This window comes from Gigantopelta aegis, chromosome 10 (assembly GCF_016097555.1).
Source record: "Gigantopelta aegis isolate Gae_Host chromosome 10, Gae_host_genome, whole genome shotgun sequence".
In the NCBI taxonomy this organism is placed as follows: Eukaryota; Metazoa; Mollusca; class Gastropoda; order Neomphalida; family Peltospiridae; genus Gigantopelta; species Gigantopelta aegis.
In genome coordinates this window covers 81,133,632-81,156,651 of record NC_054708.1, presented here as the reverse complement: position 1 = coordinate 81,156,651, position 23,020 = coordinate 81,133,632, and the positions used below count along the sequence as shown (strand labels likewise).

General features: G+C 34.8%; 1 protein-coding gene across 1 annotated transcript; it reads left to right on the top strand.

Moving 5' to 3' along the window:
• The first annotated feature begins 224 nt into the window (after positions 1 to 224).
• LOC121383227 lies at positions 225 to 22,331 on the top strand. Its single transcript, XM_041513115.1, has 15 exons — positions 225 to 373; positions 788 to 1,090; positions 3,034 to 3,895; positions 5,823 to 5,877; positions 7,226 to 7,358; positions 8,089 to 8,253; positions 8,997 to 9,104; positions 10,005 to 10,163; positions 13,579 to 13,957; positions 14,346 to 14,455; positions 15,354 to 15,387; positions 17,154 to 17,266; positions 17,846 to 17,978; positions 18,676 to 18,803; positions 20,752 to 22,331. Exons 1-15 carry the CDS (start codon positions 314 to 316, stop codon positions 21,064 to 21,066), a joined length of 3,057 nt encoding a protein of 1,018 aa, XP_041369049.1. The 5' UTR covers positions 225 to 313; the 3' UTR covers positions 21,067 to 22,331.
• The last annotated feature ends 689 nt before the right edge of the window (positions 22,332 to 23,020 follow it).

The following is a 23,020-nucleotide window of genomic DNA, read 5'->3' as shown; positions in this document are numbered from 1 at the left end:
GACACATGAACGTCGTTATAAAACGAGTAGACAAATTATATAAACTAATTATAATATAAATTCTGTGCAAGGCGCACATTAACGTAACAAAACAACAGTCTTTCTACATCCAATTCGAACTAAATATAAATTATACTAAATTCAGTTGAATTCATACATATTCGGTGCGTTGTACCGCAGAAGATAGCAAAATAAAGGGACATAACTCCGCAGTACGACGCAAACACCGGCTCGTTTCTCATGAGAAACTCATTAACTTCATAAATATATCGTGACAGCAGCACTGGAAGTGTCCTGTTACTACAGCCTTTCTATGGAGTTTTCACCAGAAATCGCTGTTCTCCAATCGTCTTTACAGCTTGCCTACACAGAGGTTGCACTTAGAAAATCAGTTTTAAATTTTATTTAAAACAAATATTTGATTTTGTATTAATTTTACCTTATTTTTAAATTTTCATATTGTTTTTAAGCTGCTACAAAAAACCCAGGATGATTGAAAATAGTATATACAGAATTTACAAAATTTTGTATAAATGTAGTCAAAAAGTGTAAGTCATGTGCACTTGTAATTTAAAATTACCTCCCCCCCCTAAAAACCCCCCACAAAAAAACAAATTTAATAAAAATAAAAAACAAATCTGTGTCATTCAACGTATTTATTGAGTTGGGGTATAAAATAGTTATATTCATATATAAAAATATGTAAATCCAGTTTAAAATTATTTTAGAAATTTAAAATAGTGTCACCTATTTTAAAATATATTGTCACAATACCTTTTAATTTCAGAAATCTAAAGAAGATGAAAAACCATGCTCTAAGTTTATAAAGATTGTTGCTTCTGCTGTCCATGAGGTTATTGATGGACTTGAAAGTGAGAGGTCTGACCTGGACAAACAGTTCTGGAGATTCAAAGTTTTTTCATTGCTTCTCAACAAAGTGCTTTATTCTGAGGAGCAGATCCAGATTTGTACATCGGCCGATGGTCCAGCAAACTCTGTGAATCAGATCTGTCAGCAGTTACCTCCCCTCCAGCTGACATCATTTTTGGAAATCGTCAAAAAGCTTGACTGGTTTGAATTGCTTTCTCAGGTGATTGGGTTTTCAGTGAACTTGTTGCATAAAGTGTTAACTGGTTAAATTACTGGTATAATATCCGCCCGCACCCCCCCCCCCCCCCCAACAATATTTGTTAAAATTAGTGTAAGTTTAGGGTTAGGGTTAGGGTTAGTTATATACAATACTTTTTAAAACATTTTGTTCTATAAAAGTAATATAATATTTATATTTCGTAATCCAGTATCACTACGTTTTGCCTTGAAAAATTAGACATTTTGACTATTCTTTGTAAATTTTCCTCCAATACGGTGCTTTTATTGGTGCTTTTGGTAGAAATATAGCACAGAAGACACAATGAGGCATTATGGGACTAGAGGTTCGTTTAATTCCGTAAACACTCTGTTCATTCCGTCAAAATACACGCTATGAGATTTAAAAGTATTAAAATGCAGTCTCACTTGTTGATCCACTGCGTGGCCGAGTGGATACAGTGCTCGGCTACAGTCCCGACGATCTGGAGTTCGAATCCAGACACTAGCACTTGATATCGCTAATTCAATACCCCAAATGGAGGGGTGCGGGCGGAAATCTTTCCGTGTGTGTATCTAAATAACACTCATTCATATCACTGTTCTCACTGATACCGTATGTGTATCTAAATAACATTCATTTCGCTGTTCTCACTGATACTGTGTGTGTATCTAAATAACACTCATTCATATCGCTGTTCTCACTGGTACCGTGTGTATCTAAATAACACTCGTTCATATCGCTGTTCTCACTGGTACTGTGTGTGTATCTAAATAACACTCATTCATATCGCTGTTCTCACTGATACTGTGTGTGTATCTAAATAACACTCATTCATATCGCTGTTCTCACTGGTACCGTGTGTATCTAAATAACACTCGTTCATATCGCTGTTCTCACTGGTACTGTGTGTGTATCTAAATAACACTCATTCATATCGCTGTTCTCACTGATACTGTGTGTGTATCTAAATAACACTCATTCATATCGCTGTTCTCACTGATACTGTGTGTGTATCTAAATAACACTCATTCATATCGCTGTTCTCACTGATACTGTGTGTCTATCTAAATAAAACTCATTCATATCGCTGTTCTTATTGGTACTGTGTGTGTATTTAAATAACACACATTCATATCTCTGTTCTCACTGGTACTGTGTGTGTATCTAAATAACACTCATTCATATCGCTGTTCTCACTGATACTGTGTGTCTATCTAAATAACACTCATTCATATCGCTGTTCTTATTGGTACTGTGTGTGTATCTAAATAACACTCAGCTGATCAAAGTTTTGGTGCTGTAGTTTTAGTTAAATGAGATTTTGTGAAGAACAAATTACTGTTCTCGACTTTGTTGACCTGTGGTAACCTCCTGGTAAACTAAACAACCGTTGTCCACTTATTTCGATGCCTATTTGGTGTGGGATTTCAGTTAAGTGTAGCAAAAGTTAGAGCTGGGCGGTATACCGTATATACCGTTCGGTATCGGTATTATGTCAATACCGATTTACCGTCCCGAGCAAATTTCAAAATACCGAAATTTCGGTATTGAAAAATGGGGTGGTATAAATCAGACGAGAGCCTTGTGTATGGAATTTAATTGTATTTAGATGAAATTAGCGGGTGAGCCATAACACAGGCATGCATTTAAAGCCGAGTATACCAAAAATAGCGCTCGATATCGGTATCATGTCAATACCGAATACCGTACCGATACCGAGGTAAATCACCCCTAAAATACCGATATCGATACCGAACCTCAAATTTCAATACCGCCCAGCTCTAGCAAAAGTATAGCCATTGATTAATAAGTCAATGTGTTCTAGATAATTGTGTCGTTAAACAAAACTTTAAATTTCTTTTTCACATTAGGGGAAAACATTATTTGCTTGACTAAGAAGAATGACAAGAACTGAAGCAATAAACATGTGGGTTTCTTTTCAGGGTCTCTGTGTTCTGGATCCAGTGACCTCTCAGCAGTTGGTGTCACGTGTGATTCATCATGCCACGGAGTACCCAGTCGACAGGAACGATGCTCTGCTCATCTCCGCCACTCTCGACTGTGTTATTTCCCGGTGGATATCTAGCATGATGGACGGCAGCATTGTAACTGAAACAACAGGCAACATCGCATCTTGGTTGAATAACATTTTTCTTTTCTTAACCAACGTTCTTGGTAAGGAGTTCAGAAAAACTGATGATGACATCAGCTTTCTGTTACACATTTTCACACAGCTTACATTATGTGGGGTTTTGTCTGATTTGACAGACGATTCGAGAGGAAAAGTAAACAAGTTGATGAACAGTGCATTACAGACAAGGGAAATAACTGGTAACAAACAAAGTGGATCATTTTCCCAGTGTTGTACTTGGTTTAAGACACACACCTTAAACTCAACACAAATCAGTGTAATGTCTCTACCCATTGATTTTCCATTTTGTGAATGGATGAAAACATTCAGTACACTGTGTGTCATTCTTAAAGAAAATTGTCCTGAACTTGATCAATGTCTTAAAGACTTTGAAGATAGAGTGCTCATAGTTTTAGATCACATGTTTACATTTTCTCTAGAACCTCTTGTTTCGTGTTTCTCTCAGCTGATTGAGAATGAGCAATATATTGTGTTGTTAAAGCAGGCTGATGTACCCAATCTTGTACAGACTTGTAACATGATGGCTGAAATATCTCAACAGTTGTTGGCTTCCCTGTCCGAGATGAAGGAAAAGAGACAGAGGGAGGAAAGGGAACACTACAGTACATTTTCTTTGGAAGATATCTTAAAACACCGACTTCCTGGTTGTGAAGGTAACTCAAACCTTCTATAAGGTTGACTATAGCAGGCCCATAGGAACCAGGGTTGGGGGGAGGGGGGGGGGGGGGTGTCTGAGGATGAAAATGTAAGTTTTTTTGTCTTGCACTATATAAATAATGATAAAAATCTGCCTTATGCCTCTCCCCACAGTCCCCCCACTAGAGATTGTGTCCCCATGCCAGATATTGTTTCTACAGGCTTGTATATGTTACAGTCAATGTGTAAAACCAGACAATCTGTAGAATGCCAGAAAATATCGGGTAATCTGTAAAGTAACTGATTCACTCGGGCAATCTGTATATTGCCTAAATATTTCAGGCAAGATACACATTGCCTGACTTTTCACGGTAATTTCTAGACACATTGCCTGAAATGAAAGATCCACCATTCATTGACAGCAATTGTTGTAAAGGTAAACACACCTAGTGACAAAATGCAATATTAGTTAAAATTATGTAATTTATTTCAAATAAAAATCTCCACAAAGACATTCTCCAAAAACAAAGCACTGACGAAAAGCTTGACATCAAAGTAATTAAGATTCAAAATATTGCTTTTAATCTCACACTGTCTTAATCTGTTAATTCTATACTTTGAAAGAATAACTGTAACGGTTAATTACCTTAAAATAGATTGTTTTTTCAATGGATTAGAAGCCTGTTGAACATGCAATCCATGACAAAGGCACCACACAAGTGGATCATGGTCTATCAAGACCATTTGACAAAATACTGTGTCCTGCACCCACTAACGTCTAAACGTGCAGTAGAAGTAGCCTTTCAGTTGATGGACATATTTCTGCTCCTCGGTGCTCCTCAGATTCTACAGAGTGATAATGGCAGCGAGTTTACAGCATCTGTCATCACAGAACCTTGAGTTCTGTGGCCCGATCTCCTCATGGTTCATGGCAAGCCTCGGCACCCTCACAGTCAAGGATCCATTGAAGGGCTGAACTGTGATGTGAAAGATATGTTGATTGCATGGCTCGGTGATAACAACTCAACAGACTGGCCTATGGGATTGTGATTTGTTCATTTCCAGAAAAACTGCAGTTATCTCCAATTCCGTAGAAAAAATATTCAAATTGTTTTAATGTATTTATCTCAAATCTGTAGCAAAAATATTCAAATTGTTTTAATGATGTGCGTCTTGTGATTAATTATGTGTTTGGTTTAGATTTTTACTTGTTTTAATGTCTTTATCTCAAATCCGTAGCGAATTAACTAATATTGCATTTTGTCACTAGTTGTGTTTACCGTTATAACAATTGCTGTCAATGAATGGTGGATCTTTCATTTCAGGCAATGTGTCTAGAAATTACCTTGAAAAGTCAGGCAATGTGTATATTGCCTGAAATATTTAGGCAATATGCCTTAGTGAATCAGTTACTTTACAGATTGCCTGAAATTTTCAGGCATTCTACAGATTGTCTGGTTTTACACATTGACTGTAACATATACACATACCTCAAACCAGCAAAGAGTCTGAATGATTGTTGTCATGAATTCCAGTTTAGCTTGATGTATAAAGGAAAGGAAAAGTATTTTGGAATCAATAAACATTTTCTATTTATGTCTGCAATTTGTAAAGATATCAGTCAATATATAAATAAAAGAGCTATTCACACCCATATTGTCACAGAGAGATTGAATTTTTTCTGGATTTGTTTATCTTTCCATATTAAACTCTTCATTTGATTATTCTTTTGTTTGTAAGTCTCTACTAGTGGGATATTCATCTTGATGTATGTAGGATTTACAAAAAGGAGAAATAATAATTTCCTCTAAGACAATGTCAGAATTATAAAATGTTTGACACCTAGTAGCTGATGATTACTAAAACAATGTGCTCTAGTGGTGTTGTTAAACAAAACAAACTTTAACTTTTTACTATCATATATTTAATTTTTATGTATTTCAGAACTGTTGATGAACATCTTATCTGATTTTGACTTAACGTGGTGGAGTAAAAACAGGTTAGTTGATGGAAGAGTTAAAAAATAATTCTTTAAGTTATGCATTTCTTGTAACATAATATACATGTACAACATACAACAGTATTTCACAGAAACGATTGGTAGCATGTTGATAAAATCATGGAACCGAAATTTTGTTTCCCACGATTATTATATCGAGAATGACTATTCAATGAAACCTAAAAACAGTTTCCGATGGTTTCCTAAGATCACAAGGCACGGAACCGAAAAAGTGTTTCCCATGAAATTTGAAATTCTTTGGCCTGATACATGTACTACATGTTTGTAAGTGTGTAAAAATCCCAAATCTCTTACAATGTTTAAAATATTTTGTTTGGTTGTTATTACCACTTACTGATAGACAGAAGCACGATGAATGTTATTTTTATTATAATTTGTTTTCATTATGTAACTTTATCTTAATCTTATTACTTTTACATCAAGGTGGTCTGAGCATCCCAACAGCCAATTATTAGCTAGAACCTTAAAATTGTGTTTAGTTTTGAGTAAATGGCAAGGAAAAATCAATATTTTTGTACCAAAAAAGGACCTTTACTGGACTGTCAATTTTTGGTAACTTGTTAGTTCCCTACCTATTCAACCGAAGGGGACTATATGATTCATCTCTGTCCTTCTGTCTGTGTGTCCATCCATCCGTATGTCCCACATAAATACAGTTAACAATGTTGTGCATGTATGTACCTTGGTTGTGTTTGTGCACTTGCATCATTTGGGAGGGATAAACCCCTTTCTTCAGACCACCAGCCCCATCATAGGTCGACTGCTGACAGATAATAGATGTACACTGTGTCTTAGTTACATTGTAATTGTTTCAGTGTGTGTGAGGTCCTCTTGGAGAATATTGACTTGTTTTGTGATGTCGACCACATTAGATGTACACTGTGTCTTAGTTACGTTGTAATTGTTTCAGTGTACACTGTGTCTTAGTTACGTTGTAATTGTTTTAGTGTGTGTGAGGTCCTCTTGGAGAATATTGACTTGTTTTGTGATGTCGACCACATTAGATGTACACTGTGTCTTAGTTACGTTGTAATTGTTTTAGTGTGTGTGAGGTCCTCTTGGAGAATATTGACTTGTTTTGTGATGTCGACCACATTAGATGTACACTGTGTCTTAGATATGTTGTAATTGTTTCAGTGTGTGTGAGGACCTCTTGGAGAATATTGACTTGTTTTGTGATGTCGACCACATTAGATGTACACTGTGTCTTAGTTACGTTGTAATTGTTTCAGTGTGTGTGAGGTCCTCTTGGAGAATATTGACTTGTTTTGTGATGTCGACCACATTAGATGTACACTGTGTCTTAGATATGTTGTAATTGTTTCAGTGTGTGTAAGGACCTCTTGGAGAATATTGACTTGTTTTGTGATGTCGACCACATCAAGCAGTTGAAGCTGATTGTCCAGCGAGGCCGCGAGGTCCACCCGGAGAACACCACAGCTTTAAACAATGTTAGAAAGGTCAGTGTAACACAGCATGTATTGCTTCTATTGCATTCACTATGCTATAGTTTTTTTATAACAGACAGACAAAGAACTACTGCAAATAGCTTTAATGAATATATTGTTCTACACTGATTTCCAACTTTAACCACTCTTCTATTGTTCTACATAGAATTTCCAACTTGAGAATCCAACTTTAATCACTGTACTATTGTTCTACACTAACAATCAAACTTTAATCATTCTTTTATTGTTCTACACTGAGAATCAAACTTGAAACTCCAACCTTAATCACTCTACTACTGTTCTACACTGAGAATCAAACTTTAATCATTCTACTAGTGTTCTACACTGAGAATCCAATTTTAATCACTCTACTACCATTCTACACTGAGAATCCAACTTTAATCATTCTACTAGTGTTCTACACTGAGAATCCAACTTTAATCACTCTACTAGTGTTCTACACTGAGAATCCAACTTTAATCACTCTACTACCATCTTAAACAAATTCGATTTTTAAATTGTGATTCAATAGACGTCCATTTAGAGAGGTCATATGAACTACATGTATGTCAGCACTTCAATGATGTATGAAACCCCTCTGGGTGCACTTAGTTTATGGAAGCCCTCTTATAAATTTTAAGTTTAAATTTTTTTAGAATTCTCTTTGAATCATATTGCAGTTAATCATTTTTGCTTTCCTCAAAGCACATTTCTGACTTATTAAACTGATATTTTTAATTAGGTTTTGTTGACAGCTTTCTCTCGACTTCCCATGATCGTCCAGGAACAACTGATTGTTGAGCAATACCTGAATGAATCTGACCCGACCTTCTTGTCGTCTGTCGGTGCATTTCATAAAGACATTACCATCATTTTTAACAAGTTTACATCAGATTCAGATGATAAGGTTAGTGTTATATAAAAATTATATAATTTAAAGCACACCTAAAGACTCAAAGAGGGCACATATGGCAGTCAAACCACCACAGCCTCCATGAAAGCAAGATTCCAGCAACAAGCTAGCAGTCAAGCAACTAAGTCAAAACAACCATTTCACTTTCGGTGAACCACTCCAAATTATGCTTCCAAATCATTTCCACAAAATTATGCAACAGTTTCCATTTGGCTATAATCCCTCCGAACATTTGCACGTTCAACAGCACCAAAACCACACTTGCCCACATACGGCCCCAGTCAGACTGCCTCTGCTTTCTGGCACCTTCCAGCACAGATGATCTCATATCCCCCTCTCCCCCCATCGGTGAGAGTTAACGGCTGTGCCCATGACAGGTGTGCACTATAACAGCTTGTTTTGAATTGTGCATGTTAAACCCTATGACCTGACCTAACCGGCACTCGGAATATTCTCTCTCTGTCTCTGTCTCTCTCTCTCTGTGTGTGTCTGTCTCTCTCTCTCTCTCTCTCTGTCTCTGTCTCTCTCTCTCTGTCTCTGTCTCTGTCTCTGTGTTTGTGTCTCTGTATGTGTCTATATCTGTTATATATACCATGTTACCAAAAATATGTAATGTCTATTTCTACAGAAACTAATGGATTGTGTTGTTTAAGTGAGAGATTCAGTGTTTTTAATGGGCTTTGCTTTATGTGTTATTCAAAGTTGATGTCTCTAGATTCTGTGTGTTTTTTCAACAGTTATTGTTTGCTGTTCTTGGTCTGGCGTTACAAGATCCGCTGCATGTGATACTGAAATCGGTGGAGACGGCTGTCAGAAATAGTGGACAGATACCGGTCGTGTTGAAGGTTTGTTAAACCGGGTGTATTTCACCTTACTCTAGTTAGCCCATGCATGTAGCCAGTCACTCTGGAAATTCTAAATTTGTGCTTTTTTTTTCAGTTATTGATTCCGAAATAGTCTGAAAAAAAACCTTTTTTGTAGTTTTTCAACATCCGAAAATATAAAAAAGAAGGACAAAAAACCCCCCAAAACATCACTTTAATTTTGTCATCATATAATTGTCAAAATATATTGGGTTGTTTTTAATATATATTTAAAATATTAATGAGCAAATTAGTTTTTGTCATAAATTCCAATCATTCAAAGATTAACAAGAACTAGTCTAAGTTGATGACAAAATATCTATTATTCTATGTATATTTTGTAACATGAATCTACATTGGTCCATAGGCAGCAAAGGTTTGCTTGTGGTAATATAATTATAATATAATTTATCCTATAACTTACCCATGATATCCATGTGATAAACCCATGTGATAATATAGTGTATTAACCTGATTAATAATGGTTTTTAGTTGCTGTTAATGGGTCATATGTTTACAAACCAACAAGACCTGTATACCTGAGCGTAATGTTTTCATAAGATTTAGTTAAAATGCATGACGTAACTAATTTGTGTTAATCGTGATGATGTCATATTACCGATGGAGGTGACTTTAGTACTGTAATTTACTAAATAATTTACCAATGAAAATGTTATTTTAGAAGTATTATAGGATAAATAGAATTCACAACTCATGTTTTTTAATATGTAAAATATCAACCTCGTCTAGTTAATCGGTGTTTGTCTCGGCAGAACCGTGACAAATTAATGTAGACTCGGTTGATATTTTCCATATCAAAAAACTCTTGTGACGAATCCTCTATATACTCTAATTCAACGACAATGTAATCTTCTCTTGTAGATTTTGCAGACTTTGCCGGACCTGTGTCGCTGTTTTCACTCCGAGTTCCACCGCGATGAGTCTCTGCTGTCACACGTTGTACACTCCAGTCTGATGTCAGGATGCCTTCAAGACAAGGAGAAGACAAACATTATCAATCTCATTCTGCTAGCAGTTCAGGTGAATTCTGCTTCTTTTACCATCCCTAGCCTGTATGGAATAAATCTCTTTTGTGTGACCACATGATCTTGTTTACCAGAACCTTTCATTGAACACATTCTATGATATCAGCCTAAGCATAACAATTTTGGTATAAGGTAATGATGTGTATATAATTGGTATAGGGTAATGCTGTGTATATAATTGGTATAGGGTAATGATGTGTATATAATTGGTATAGGGTAATGCTGTGTATATAATTGGTATAGGGTAATGCTGTGTATATAATTGGTATAGGGTAATGCTGTGTATATAATTGGTATAGGGTAATGCTGTGTATATAATTGGTATAGGTGTATATAATTGGTATAGGGTAATGCTGTGTATATAATTGGTATAGGGTAATGCTGTGTATATAATTGGTATTGGGTAATGCTGTGTATATAATTGGTATAGGGTAATGATGTGTATATAATTGGTATAGGTGTATATAATTGGTATAGGGTAATGATGTGTATATAATTGGTATAGGGTAATGCTGTGTATATAATTGGTATTGGGTAATGCTGTCTATATAATTGGTATAGGGTAATGATGTGTATATAATTGGTATAGGTGTATATAATTGGTATAGGGTAATGCTGTGTATATAATTGGTATAGGGTAATGCTGTGTATATAATTGGTATAGGGTAATGCTGTGTATATAATTGGTATATGGTAATGCTGTGTATATAATTGGTATATGGTAATGCTGTGTATATAATTGGTATAGGGTAATGCTGTGTATATAATTGGTATAGGGTAATGCTGTGTATATAACTGGTATAGGTGTATATAATTGGTATAGGGTATATAATTGTGTAGGGTAATGATGTGTATAATTGGTATAGGGTAATGCTGTGTATATAATTGGTATAGGGTAATGATGTGTATATAATTGGTATAGGGTAATGATGTGTATATAATTGGTATAGGGTAATGCTGTGTATATAATTGGTATAGGTGTATATAATTGGTATAGGTGTATATAATTGGTATAGGGTAATGATGTGTATATAATTGGTATAGGGTAATGCTGTGTATATAATTGGTATAGGGTAATGATGTGTAAATAATTGGTATAGGGTAATGCTGTGTATATAATTGGTATAGGGTAATGATGTGTATATAATTGGTATAGGGTAATGATGTGTATATAATTGGTATAGGGTAATGCTGTGTATATAATTGGTATAGGGTAATGCTGTGTATATAATTGGTATAGGGTAATGATGTGTATATAATTGGTATAGGGTAATGCTGTGTATATAATTGGTATAGGGTAATGCTGTGTATATAATTGGTATAGGGTAATGCTGTGTATATAATTGGTATAGGGTAATGATGTGTATATAATTGGTATAGGGTAATGCTGTGTATATAATTGGTATAGGGTAATGATGTGTATATAATTGGTATAGGGTAATGATGTGTATATAATTGGTATATGGTAATGCTGTGTATATAATTGGTATAGGGTAATGCTGTGTATATAATTGGTATAGGGTAATGATGTGTATACAATTGGTATAGGTGTATATAATTGGTATAGGGTAATGCTGTGTATATAATTGGTATAGGGTAATGCTGTGTATATAATTGGTATAGGGTAATGCTGTGTATATAATTGGTATAGGGTAATGCTGTGTATATAATTGGTATAGGGTAATGCTGTGTATATAATTGTATAGGGTAATGCTGTGTATATAATTGGTATAGGGTAATGCTGTGTATATAATTGGTATAGGGTAATGCTGTGCTATTGGTATATAATTGGTATATATAGGTGTATATAATGCTGTGTATATAATTGGTATAGGTGTATATAATTGGTATAGGGTAATGCTGTGTATATAATTGGTATAGGGTAATGCTGTGTATATAATTGGTATAGGGTAATGCTGTGTATATAATTGGTATAGGTGTATATAATTGGTATAGGGTAATGCTGTGTATATAATTGGTATAGGGTAATGCTGTGTATATAATTGGTATAGGTGTATATAATTGGTATATGGTAATGCTGTGTATATAATTGGTATAGGGTAATGCTGTGTATATAATTGGTTGGTATGCTGTGTATATAATGCTGTGTATATAATTGGTATAGGGTAATGCTGTGTATATAATTGGTATAGGGTAATGCTGTGTGTATAGGGTAATTGGTATAGGTGTATATAATTGGTATAGGGTAATGCTGTGTATATAATTGGTATAGGGTAATGCTGTGTATATAATTGGTATAGGTGTATATAATTGGTATAGGGTAATGCTGTGTATATAATTGGTATAGGGTAATGCTGTGTATATAATTGTATAGGGTAATGCTGTGTATATAATTGGTATAGGTGTATATAATTGGTATAGGGTAATGCTATGTATATAATTGGTATAGGTGTATATAATGCTGTGTATATAATTGGTATAGGTGTATATAATTGGTATAGGGTAATGCTGTGTATATAATTGGTATAGGGTAATGCTGTGTATATAATTGGTATAGGGTAATGCTGTGTATATAATTGGTATAGGTGTATATAATTGGTATAGGGTAATGCTGTGTATATAATTGGTATAGGGTAATGCTGTGTATGTAATTGGTATTGGGTAATGCTGTGTATATAATTGGTATAGGTGTATATAATTGGTATAGGGTAATGCTGTGTATATAATTGGTATAGGGTAATGCTGTGTATATAATTGGTATAGGTGTATATAATTGGTATAGGGTAATGCTGTATATATAATTGGTATAGGTGTATATAATTGGTATAGGTGTATATAATTGGTATAGGGTAATGCTGTGTATATAATTGGTATAGAGTAATGCTGTGTATATAATTGTCATTTTCCGTTTATACGTTTTAGTATAAGCCACATTTAGGTATGGTTTTTTTCTGTTGGTGATATTTTTAAAAAGATAACTTTTTGGAAATTTGTGAAATGTTGTTTATTTTCATTGAATTGATTGAAAAAAAAGATTGGGCTATTTCACTCTCGAGTACATAATTTGATGTCATGGTCCATATCCCATATGCGCACACATGAATGATTCTTTTAATCCACCGTTTATAAAATGATGGCTTAAACAGCATGCAGTTTGTATGGCATTAAGCTGAGCTAGCATAAATGCAGTTGGTGTAAATCCATACAAGTATTTTCCACACAATGTTGATTCAGATTATGGAATCCACTATTACAGACCTCTACATTTTGAGCACTTATTATAATCTTTTTGCGATAACAGATTGAAGGTGTAAACAGTTTACAAGTTTTGTATTAATTTGAAAAAAACTACAACCCTGTAAACTATTAATTTGTATATCTCATTTTGGAAGTCATGTTTTGAATGTGTAAATTTAAAAAAAAAAAGTATTTTGTTTTTACTTTTCCAGAATTTTGAAACAAAAGTGTGTGGGCGTTTTTTGCAAGAAGCACCAGTGTTACATTCATCAGAATTTATCTCGAAGACTGTCCTTCCTTACATTGGTGTGGAGACCATGTTTGAATCGGACCAACCAATAAGTGTTGAGTTTTCTCTCAGACTTCTCACCTCTGTCATAGAGGAAGTCGGAGGTGACGGAACCAGTAGCTTGGCAGCCATCTTGAATCCTTGTCCACTCATGTTGTGTCTTTGTGCTCTGCTTCATGAGTGCATTGTGCTGAGTGATGATCCAGATCGCTTCGTTACCAAGGCAACAATAAGACGGCTGTGCACCCAATGTTGGTTGTCAGTGGAGAAGATGCTCAGGATAAAGTCATCCAGTTTCACAGGTCTGGTTGGGCATTTTGTATTGTTGGTTACTCTTCTTTTTTTTTGCAAGTTTTAAAAGTTACAAGTTGTGTAAAATTATATATTCTATAACTTACCCATAATATCCATGTCATCAACCCATTTGATATTTACTATCATTAACTCGGTCCATATTTGTTTTTGCTGTCTGTCATTTTTTGTATTTTATCAGAGGAAAACATTCATTTTTCTTAACTCAATAAAACTTTGAACATTAACTCTAATGTCAGAAATGTTGCTGGTAGTCAATACAGTCCCTCTGAATCAGCGAATGGCAGCATAAAACTCTTTGAACAGAATATTAATGTTATATGTCAAATACAAAGTGTTATTTTACCTGTATTTATCCATTTCATTTTTACTCTATAGACCTGGAAGTCAATTGGCTGCTTTCTGAGGTGAAGTATTTAGATTGGACAGTTTTGTTGCGGCTACAAATGACTCTCTGTGTTTTACAAGGAAAGAACGAAGAGGATGGAGTTAGTTTTATTATCAATTGTATCTGTTGTGGGCCTAAATTATAGAATTGTTTAATATGCTGTAAAAATGTGGCATTATTTAAGTTTATAATGTTAATACTATAAATTCACATTAAGGAGCTATTCATTATTATTCATATTCTTTTTGTAATACCCCCTCCCCCATTTAAAAGTATACATGAAAAATGTTGATTTTACATGTGATAATCTTATTGACATTTTGGGGTGGAATTTAGCTAATTTGGTAGAGCACTCGCTGGGTTGTAGGATTAACTCATGTTCATCGACCCATTCTCTTATAGAATATTTACCATTCCATCCAGTGACATACAACTGGTATGTGCTGTCCTGTCTGTGCCAAAGTGCATATACAAGATCTCTTGCTGGTAAAGGAAAAATGTAGTACTTACTGCTCTGTATCTACCAATGTTTGAAAAGTAAAGTAATGGAATGTTTGTTTAATGACATTCCAGCACATTAACAAAATTGCTTAAATGAAACTGCCCGCAAGGCTCAATGGGTAGGTGTAAACCACTTGCACCGACCAGTGATCCATATCTGGTTCAACAAAGGCCATGGTTTGTGCTATCCTGCCTGTGGGAAGCGCAAATAAAACATCCCTTGCTGCCTGTTGTAAAAGAGTAGCCTATGTGGCGACAGTGGGTTTCCTCTGAAAAACAGTGTCAGAATGACCATATGTTTGACGTCCAATAGCCGATGATAAGATAAAAAAATCAATGTGCTCTAGTGGTGTCGTTAAATAAAACAAACTTTACTTTTAAATGAAACTGCCGAATTTGAAAGCTAGGCAACAGTAAACAATTGTATTGAGCAAAATAATTACTAAAATAATTTTTGCTCTCAATTTGTGCATTAAAATATTTTTTTTTATTTGCAGTTTCTGGATAATGTTGCTAGCCATTTGACTTCAGGTTTGAATACTCATTTTAATTTACAGCTGTTACAGTGTCTTGGTAGCATGCAATGTTTTTAGTGAATTTGGTTTAGAAGACCTATGAATATTAATATTAGCTGAAAAAAGGATAAATAAATGTATGTATGTATCAGGAGTGGGGAAAAATAAAATTGTCAATCGGTCCCACTTGATGTCGTCACTACCGGGGGGGGGGAGACAATAAAAAAAAAATTAATAATTAAAAAAACGATATTTGCCAAATAGTTTTTAAAAAAATCATAGTGATAGTTGTATAGTTTTATCTTGAATCATGAATGCGAAACGATTAACATGAAGAAAAAAGAAAAAAAGAAAAAAATTAGTGAAAACCCCCACAAATTGTATATATTTTACATAATAGAATAAATAATATAAAAAATGAATAAAAGTTATGAATTTTAATTCCCATATATGTATAAAAAGTATGAGTATTCAGTACTGTATCTTGAAAATTAATAAAAGATGGCACCGTTGAAGCCTTTGACAGCCTGAGCTAGCACATGTTTAGACAAAGAGAGTAATAACGTCATCACTGATTGGATGAAATTTGACCTCTACTGGTTTTTGCGATAACAGTACATGTAGCTGTTCTGCTTACTCCCACTTGTTAAAAAAAAGAAGGTGGAAACCGTTTGTTAATTTTAAAATCCTTTATAATTATTGGATACACTACATTGAACAGTCAACAATAAATACATTTATAGATTATTTCATTTTATTTTATGCTATTTTAAGCAGTTTGTATTGCACAAAAGCCTCTTGCTTCGGACTAGGACACTCGACCCGACAGAGCTCCGTACACAGATGTTGATTGTAACCAGTTGCAAATTCTGGGTCCTTTGTTTTAATTGGAGTGTAATACCTTGATGGCTCTCTAAACCAAGAATGGTGCTATCGTTAATGTCTGTGTAATCTCTTGACCGACTCAGCGACTTTGACAAATGTCTAGCCTAGTGGCAGTCGATTGACACTACTGTAGGTCCGACTTCAGTGACTGGCGATATACTTAGGCAGACTTTACAATCACAAACGTCTGAAACACCAGACCACTATTGACCACTATTTATTTATTATTTTAAATCATGCACGAGATACCGATGTCTGGGCTGGCCGGTCCGCTTGACCAATAGGAATTTGTTCCAATAATAGAAATGGACAGGTGCTTCGGACCGACAAGAATGACAAAAGTGGGACCGGCAAACGCGCGTTTTAAAAAAATAATTTTGGTCTCAGAGATCGAGAATCGGTCCCAGACCGGGAAAAAAGGGCTTTTCCCCACCCCTGGTATGTATGTATGTATGGATGGGTGAATAGATGGATAGATTGATAGGTGAATGTAATGAATGATGAATGGGTTGATGGGTAGGTGGGTGTGAGGATAATGGATGAATGTATGGAATAGTTATAGGGTGGTTTTAATTACCCTCCTCCCCATCATTTACTTTATTGAACATCTATAATCCGTTTCATCCTCCTACAAAAATGTTTTTGTTTTTTTAAATAATTTTAGTTTGGTTTGACATAAGAAGTCGTGTTTTGGAAATAACAAAACAAAAAAACTATTTTTGTGTGCAATTTAGAAAACAATTGGCTTAGAAATAAATAATGTGTAGTAAATTCTATTGTATGAAAAAAGGTGTTCACTGTGGGAAGGACTATAGTCAATAATAATAAATGAACTCTGAGATAAAACCAAAGACTTCCTTTCAAAAGAATGCTTTGATTCTGTTTTGTTGTTTTCAGATTATAACTACGTTTCACTGTTCCGATTTGTTTCACTATCTGACGAGAACCTCAAAGCTGTTGGTCTGCCAGATCCAGTTGTTGTTGAAGAGATAATCTTATCACTACTACAGGTCTGTCTTGTTTTTATTTACAGCTCTGTAATTGTAGGGCAGCTTTCAAAGTAGGTAAAAGAATCAGTTTTCCACTCATCTACAGGCCTTAGGATTTCAGATTTCATGGGAAACACTTTTTCGGTTCCATGCCTTGTGATCATGGGAACCCATCGGAAACTTTTTTAGGTTCCGTTGAATACTCGTACTCTTATATAATAATGGGAAATGAAATTTTGGTTCGAGGAGTTTACTGACATAGTACCAGAAACAATTGTTTTTGTGAAATCCAAGTCGTCAGTTTAGCATATGATTATAAGCCATCACCATGCCAGTAAATCACTGGGTGCTCCAATCCATTGGAGGAAAATAAGAATGTATGTATATGTATGTAGGATGGAAATATTGGAGATATGCCAGTATATGTCACGTGCCTTGGAACCAGAATCTGTTTTCCTCACTATATGTAATATATCAACTGCTGTTTTATTTCTATTCTGCATGTCTTAAATCTTAAGTAATTCATCCTATTCTTTTCTTTTTCTTTGATAATTATCAATTATGAATACTTAACACTGAATTTTTAAAAATTAATTTTAGGTGTTACCAAATGTTACGGCAGATGAAGCAAAAAGAGTATGTGTGTACGTCAAGTGTTTACTGTCTACCAGCCATTCACACTTTCCATTTAGATTATTTTTCCAAGATACTATTGACCTCTACGACTTTCAAGGTATGTCAGATATTACATGATAAACCTGTCTTTCAGTTATGAGATACAGAAATTAATTTGATCAAATTAAAATAAATATAAAAAAGAATATGTCAAAATAATTTTCATTGGGATTTAAACCAAAATCCTTTAACTGATGAAGATAATTTAAATATTGTAAATTTAAATGGATGGGATATAGCTCAGTGGTAGAGCATTCACCTGAGATGTTACGAGTCATAGAAGCAAACTCCCCTGGTGGACCCATCAGCGTTTTCCCATTCCAACTATTGCCCGACAGCTATGTGGTATGTGTTGCCTTGTCATGACACCACTAGAGCACATTTATTTATTCATTGGTTTAAATAATATTTATTGCCGTTCAAAAACAGTAGCAGTCTGGGGATTGGCCAACAGGTGTTAGCTTTTATTATTTATATTATTTTTTAATTATCAGCTATTGGATGTAAAGCATTTGGTCATTGTGACAGGTAGTACGAGGTGCAGGGAAAATATGTTTCAGCATTAAATAATCTGGTTTACAGCATTCGAGATATTTATAAGCAGATTTTACAAAACTTTATTTTATAAAACAAATTGAATTTACCAAATTGCTAACAGTATTTTTTAACTCTTGCCTAAACTCTGATAAATCATAACAATTAGAATAAAAAATGTTTTTAGATTTTGCTGACATAATAAAATGTATTAATTTCAGGTATGAAAGGTGCGCTTCACCTTTCTCAGGTGTTAATGGAGGTGTTTGTTCTCACTGTCCAGTCACCTCACCTCTTCCCCTCAGTTGTGTTGAGACACATGGCAGCCTGCTATGTTGCAGTTATGAAGGTAACTGTTAATGTATTTTACTTATCTTTGTTTTTCACTTGATGTTTTGTCAACCCTAAATTTTACTTTCATATAACTTTAAAGCTAAAATTTTAGTCACTTATTACTAAAAAAAAAACCCACCATTGTACTAAAAATAAATTATCAGTGACTTTAAAAGTTAAAAACATATTAGCTATATTATGTAATGAGGTATGTCTGTTGATTGTTACTCATGCACTCTTCCCCCATCTCAACCAGAAACCAGTGACTGGTATATCAAAGGTTGTGTAACCTGTCTATAAGAAAGCTATATTATGTAATGAGGTATGTCGGTTGAGTGTTACGCATGCACTCTTCCCCCATCTCAACCAGAAACCAGTGACTGGTATATCAAAGGTTGTGTAACCTGTCTATAAGAAAGCTATATTATGTAATGAGGTATGTCTGTTGAGTGTTACTCATGCACTCTTCCCCCATCTCAACCAGAAACCAGTGACTGGTATATCAAAGGTTGTGTAACCTGTCTATAAGAAAGCTATATTATGTAATGAGGTATGTCGGTTGAGTGTTACGCATGCACTCTTCCCCCATCTCAACCAGAAACCAGTGACTGGTATATCAAAGGTTGTGTAACCTGTCTATAAGAAAGCTATATTATGTAATGAGGTATGTCGGTTGAGTGTTACGCATGCACTCTTCCCCCATCTCAACCAGAAACCAGTGACTGGTATATCAAAGGTTGTGTAACCTGTCTATAAGAAAGCTATATTATGTAATGAGGTATGTCGGTTGAGTGTTACGCATGCACTCTTCCCCCATCTCAACCAGAAACCAGTGACTGGTATATCAAAGGTTGTGTAACCTGTCTATAAGAAAGCTATATTATGTAATGAGGTATGTCGGTTGAGTGTTACGCATGCACTCTTCCCCCATCTCAACCAGAAACCAGTGACTGGTATATCAAAGGTTGTGTAACCTGTCTATAAGAAAGCTATATTATGTAATGAGGTATGTCGGTTGAGTGTTACGCATGCACTCTTCCCCCATCTCAACCAGAAACCAGTGACTGGTATATCAAAGGTTGTGTAACCTGTCTATAAGAAAGCTATATTATGTAATGAGGTATGTCGGTTGAGTGTTACGCATGCACTCTTCCCCCATCTCAACCAGTGACTGGTATATCAAAGGTTGTGTAACCTGTCTATAAGAAAGCTATATTATGTAATGAGGTATGTCGGTTGAGTGTTACGCATGCACTCTTCCCCCATCTCAACCAGAAACCAGTGACTGGTATATCAAAGGTTGTGTAACCTGTCTATAAGAAAGCTATATTATGTAATGAGGTATGTCTGTTGAGTGTTACTCATGCACTCTTCCCCCATCTCAACCAGAAACCAGTGACTGGTATATCAAAGGTTGTGTAACCTGTCTATAAGAAAGCTATATTATGTAATGAGGTATGTCGGTTGAGTGTTACGCATGCACTCTTCCCCCATCTCAACCAGAAACCAGTGACTGGTATATCAAAGGTTGTGTAACCTGTCTATAAGAAAATCAGGCTTTCTGCTAGAAAATAATTTGAGTGTACATAATAAAAATTAAAGACAACATAAATGCCCCAGCTAGTTATAGAATCCGATGCATAATCTTATAAAACTTGATACTGCTTTTGATGCACTTTGTGAAATTTTCAACATCAGTTTTCTTACTATAATCTGTCAAAAAGTTAAAAATATATATCCATTAATTTCCTCGATATTAGGGTACAACATTTTACCTTGTGGTAAAAACCCTGAAAGTAAAATATCTCTTACTGTTTTTCAGGAGTCTGTGTGGCAGCAGCAGTGGTTTGAAATAGCCAAATAGCAATAGTTTAAAATATGTTATGATGTCTGAAACAAATAGTCTTTTCTTCTTCTTTCTGTATTTTATGTCATACCCGGAAAATGTTTTTGTTACTTCACAGAACATAACCAAGGAGAATTTTTTGAATGAAGACCACCTCACAGTGACCTTCACCTTGAGTCAGATGTTTTGTCATGTCAGCATCATCACCTCTCTCATGACCTCTGACCTCTCACAAGCATTGTTTGTTCTCCTGCTTGACATTCTGTCTAAGTACGTGGAACACACAGATCGGTTTGGTTCCGACGAGTTGAAGCTTGATGAACAGAGTATGTGGGAACCACTTTGTCAGGCAGTACAGATGATAGAACATGAAGACATTAGAAACAATTTGATGAACAAATTGAAAGAGCGTTACACAAGTGCCGGTTATTAGACACTACAGTAACTCTTTTTTTTTATTGTATTTTATGACAAATGCAGGGGTGTAGGGGTGCTTCGTCCGAAGCATATGGTCCGCTTTCAGAACTAAAACATACTGGTTTATACATATGGAGTTTCTGGTGGTGCAAAAACAAAATAGAAAAGGTCCACTTGGTTCATATTCTGAAACCAATGATAATGACTGTGTAAAATGAGCTTGGTTCAAAGCCAGGTTTTTTGGTTTAACAAATTGTATTTTTTAAAAACATAAAGTGATCTAAAACTTTAGCCATTCACAGCATCATATTTTTACTTTTAACTCCAGGTTACTTTTTGTTTTGCAATTTTTCACAATATTTTCTGTTTCTTAAATTATAATACATTTATGTATGTATTAATATGCATATTTAATTGCAGCTTATGTGGGGATGTGTGCCTTGACGTTAAAATGAAACAAATATACATATATGTTTTTACAATTTTATAGATAATTTGGCAAAACTTCCTGCTCACCCAGAGCTAGCCCTGTATGCCAGTCATAAATACTACCACTCTTTGCCCACAAGTAATTTGTTTTTTCTAAATGAAGGTTAAGATGCTACTATCCTATCTTTTGTGGCTTGTTCCTCAGTTGAGTAGATGTCTCAATACTGATTATATTTTTAACTTCAGGTCATGATTTTAAGGCTGCCCAACAAAAACTTGTTTTTTCTTTCAAGAATGAATCACACAATGTAATGTCTGTCACATGGTTCCAAACAGTAATGGGTCTGGGACTAATTGTTCGTGGAGGGCCCCAGGCCTTGACCGTAACTTTTTTCAATGGTAGCCCACTGGGCTACGAGGTTATAGAATTTGGTAAAAGAAACATTCATTTTTATTTGAACGTTTTAGATTGGGGGTTTTTAAGGTGTTTAAGCATCTTGTTGATTGCAGAGTAACTAGATGTACAAAAACATTCTAGTAGCCCGGCAGACTACCAGATTTAGACATCTGGTAGTCTGAACGAGAAATAAGTAGCCAAAACATCCTGGGCTACCGCTCAGGTCAAGCCCTGGAAGCTAGTAACTTTTGTAAGCTACTGATTCCCCAAGTTTGTGGAAGTATTTTTCAATAGAGTAATACAATATAAAGATCAAAATCAGTGACAATTATTTATTAATACTGTATATTATTGTTTGATACACAAATCTATACATGTTACTGCATGTATTTTTGGTAAAACCGACACATTCACACAAATATACTGTATGCATATGTAATAAACCTTTACACCAACTTGTACTCAGTTGACCTGTTTCTAGCTTCGGAGACGAGATCTTCAGAAAAATCAGAAAATCACATTCACTGACTGGAAGTATAAAAATACCACCCCTACCATTCTCCTGATTAAATACATATGAATGGTTTATCACTCATTTTACAAATGTGGTGATGAAAAACTTTTTAAAAAATACATAAATTAAAAATAATAGAACTTTCTTCTGTAAGTATTAGGCAAATTGGATGTTTGATTTGCAATGTAACACAATGTAAATACAAGTACAATGTACCTGTGTTAAAATACTATTCTTCAGTTGGTATTCTGTGCACTGAGCAATTAATATGAAATATATAGATCTAAAAACAATACTTGTTAAAAAACATATAAAATTTCATGTTACATGTATATGAAGACTGGTACATTGGTTTCATTTACCAACTACTTGAATGTCTGATGAACTGAGCAAGTTAAAATCAGGCAACATTTTGTTTTCAAAATCTTGATTAATTGGCGATATTTCTAGTCAATTGAAAATTGATTAGCAAAGTTCTACTGTTTAGTTTTTGTGTAGCAATCTCTGAAACTTGTGTAGCGAAACGCAACAAAATGTTCCCTGAAAACATGCAGTTACATTGTATTAGAAAAACACTTGTTTATATTCTTCAATTTCACTCTGACACACCGGACAAAGGTTGTTTCCTTG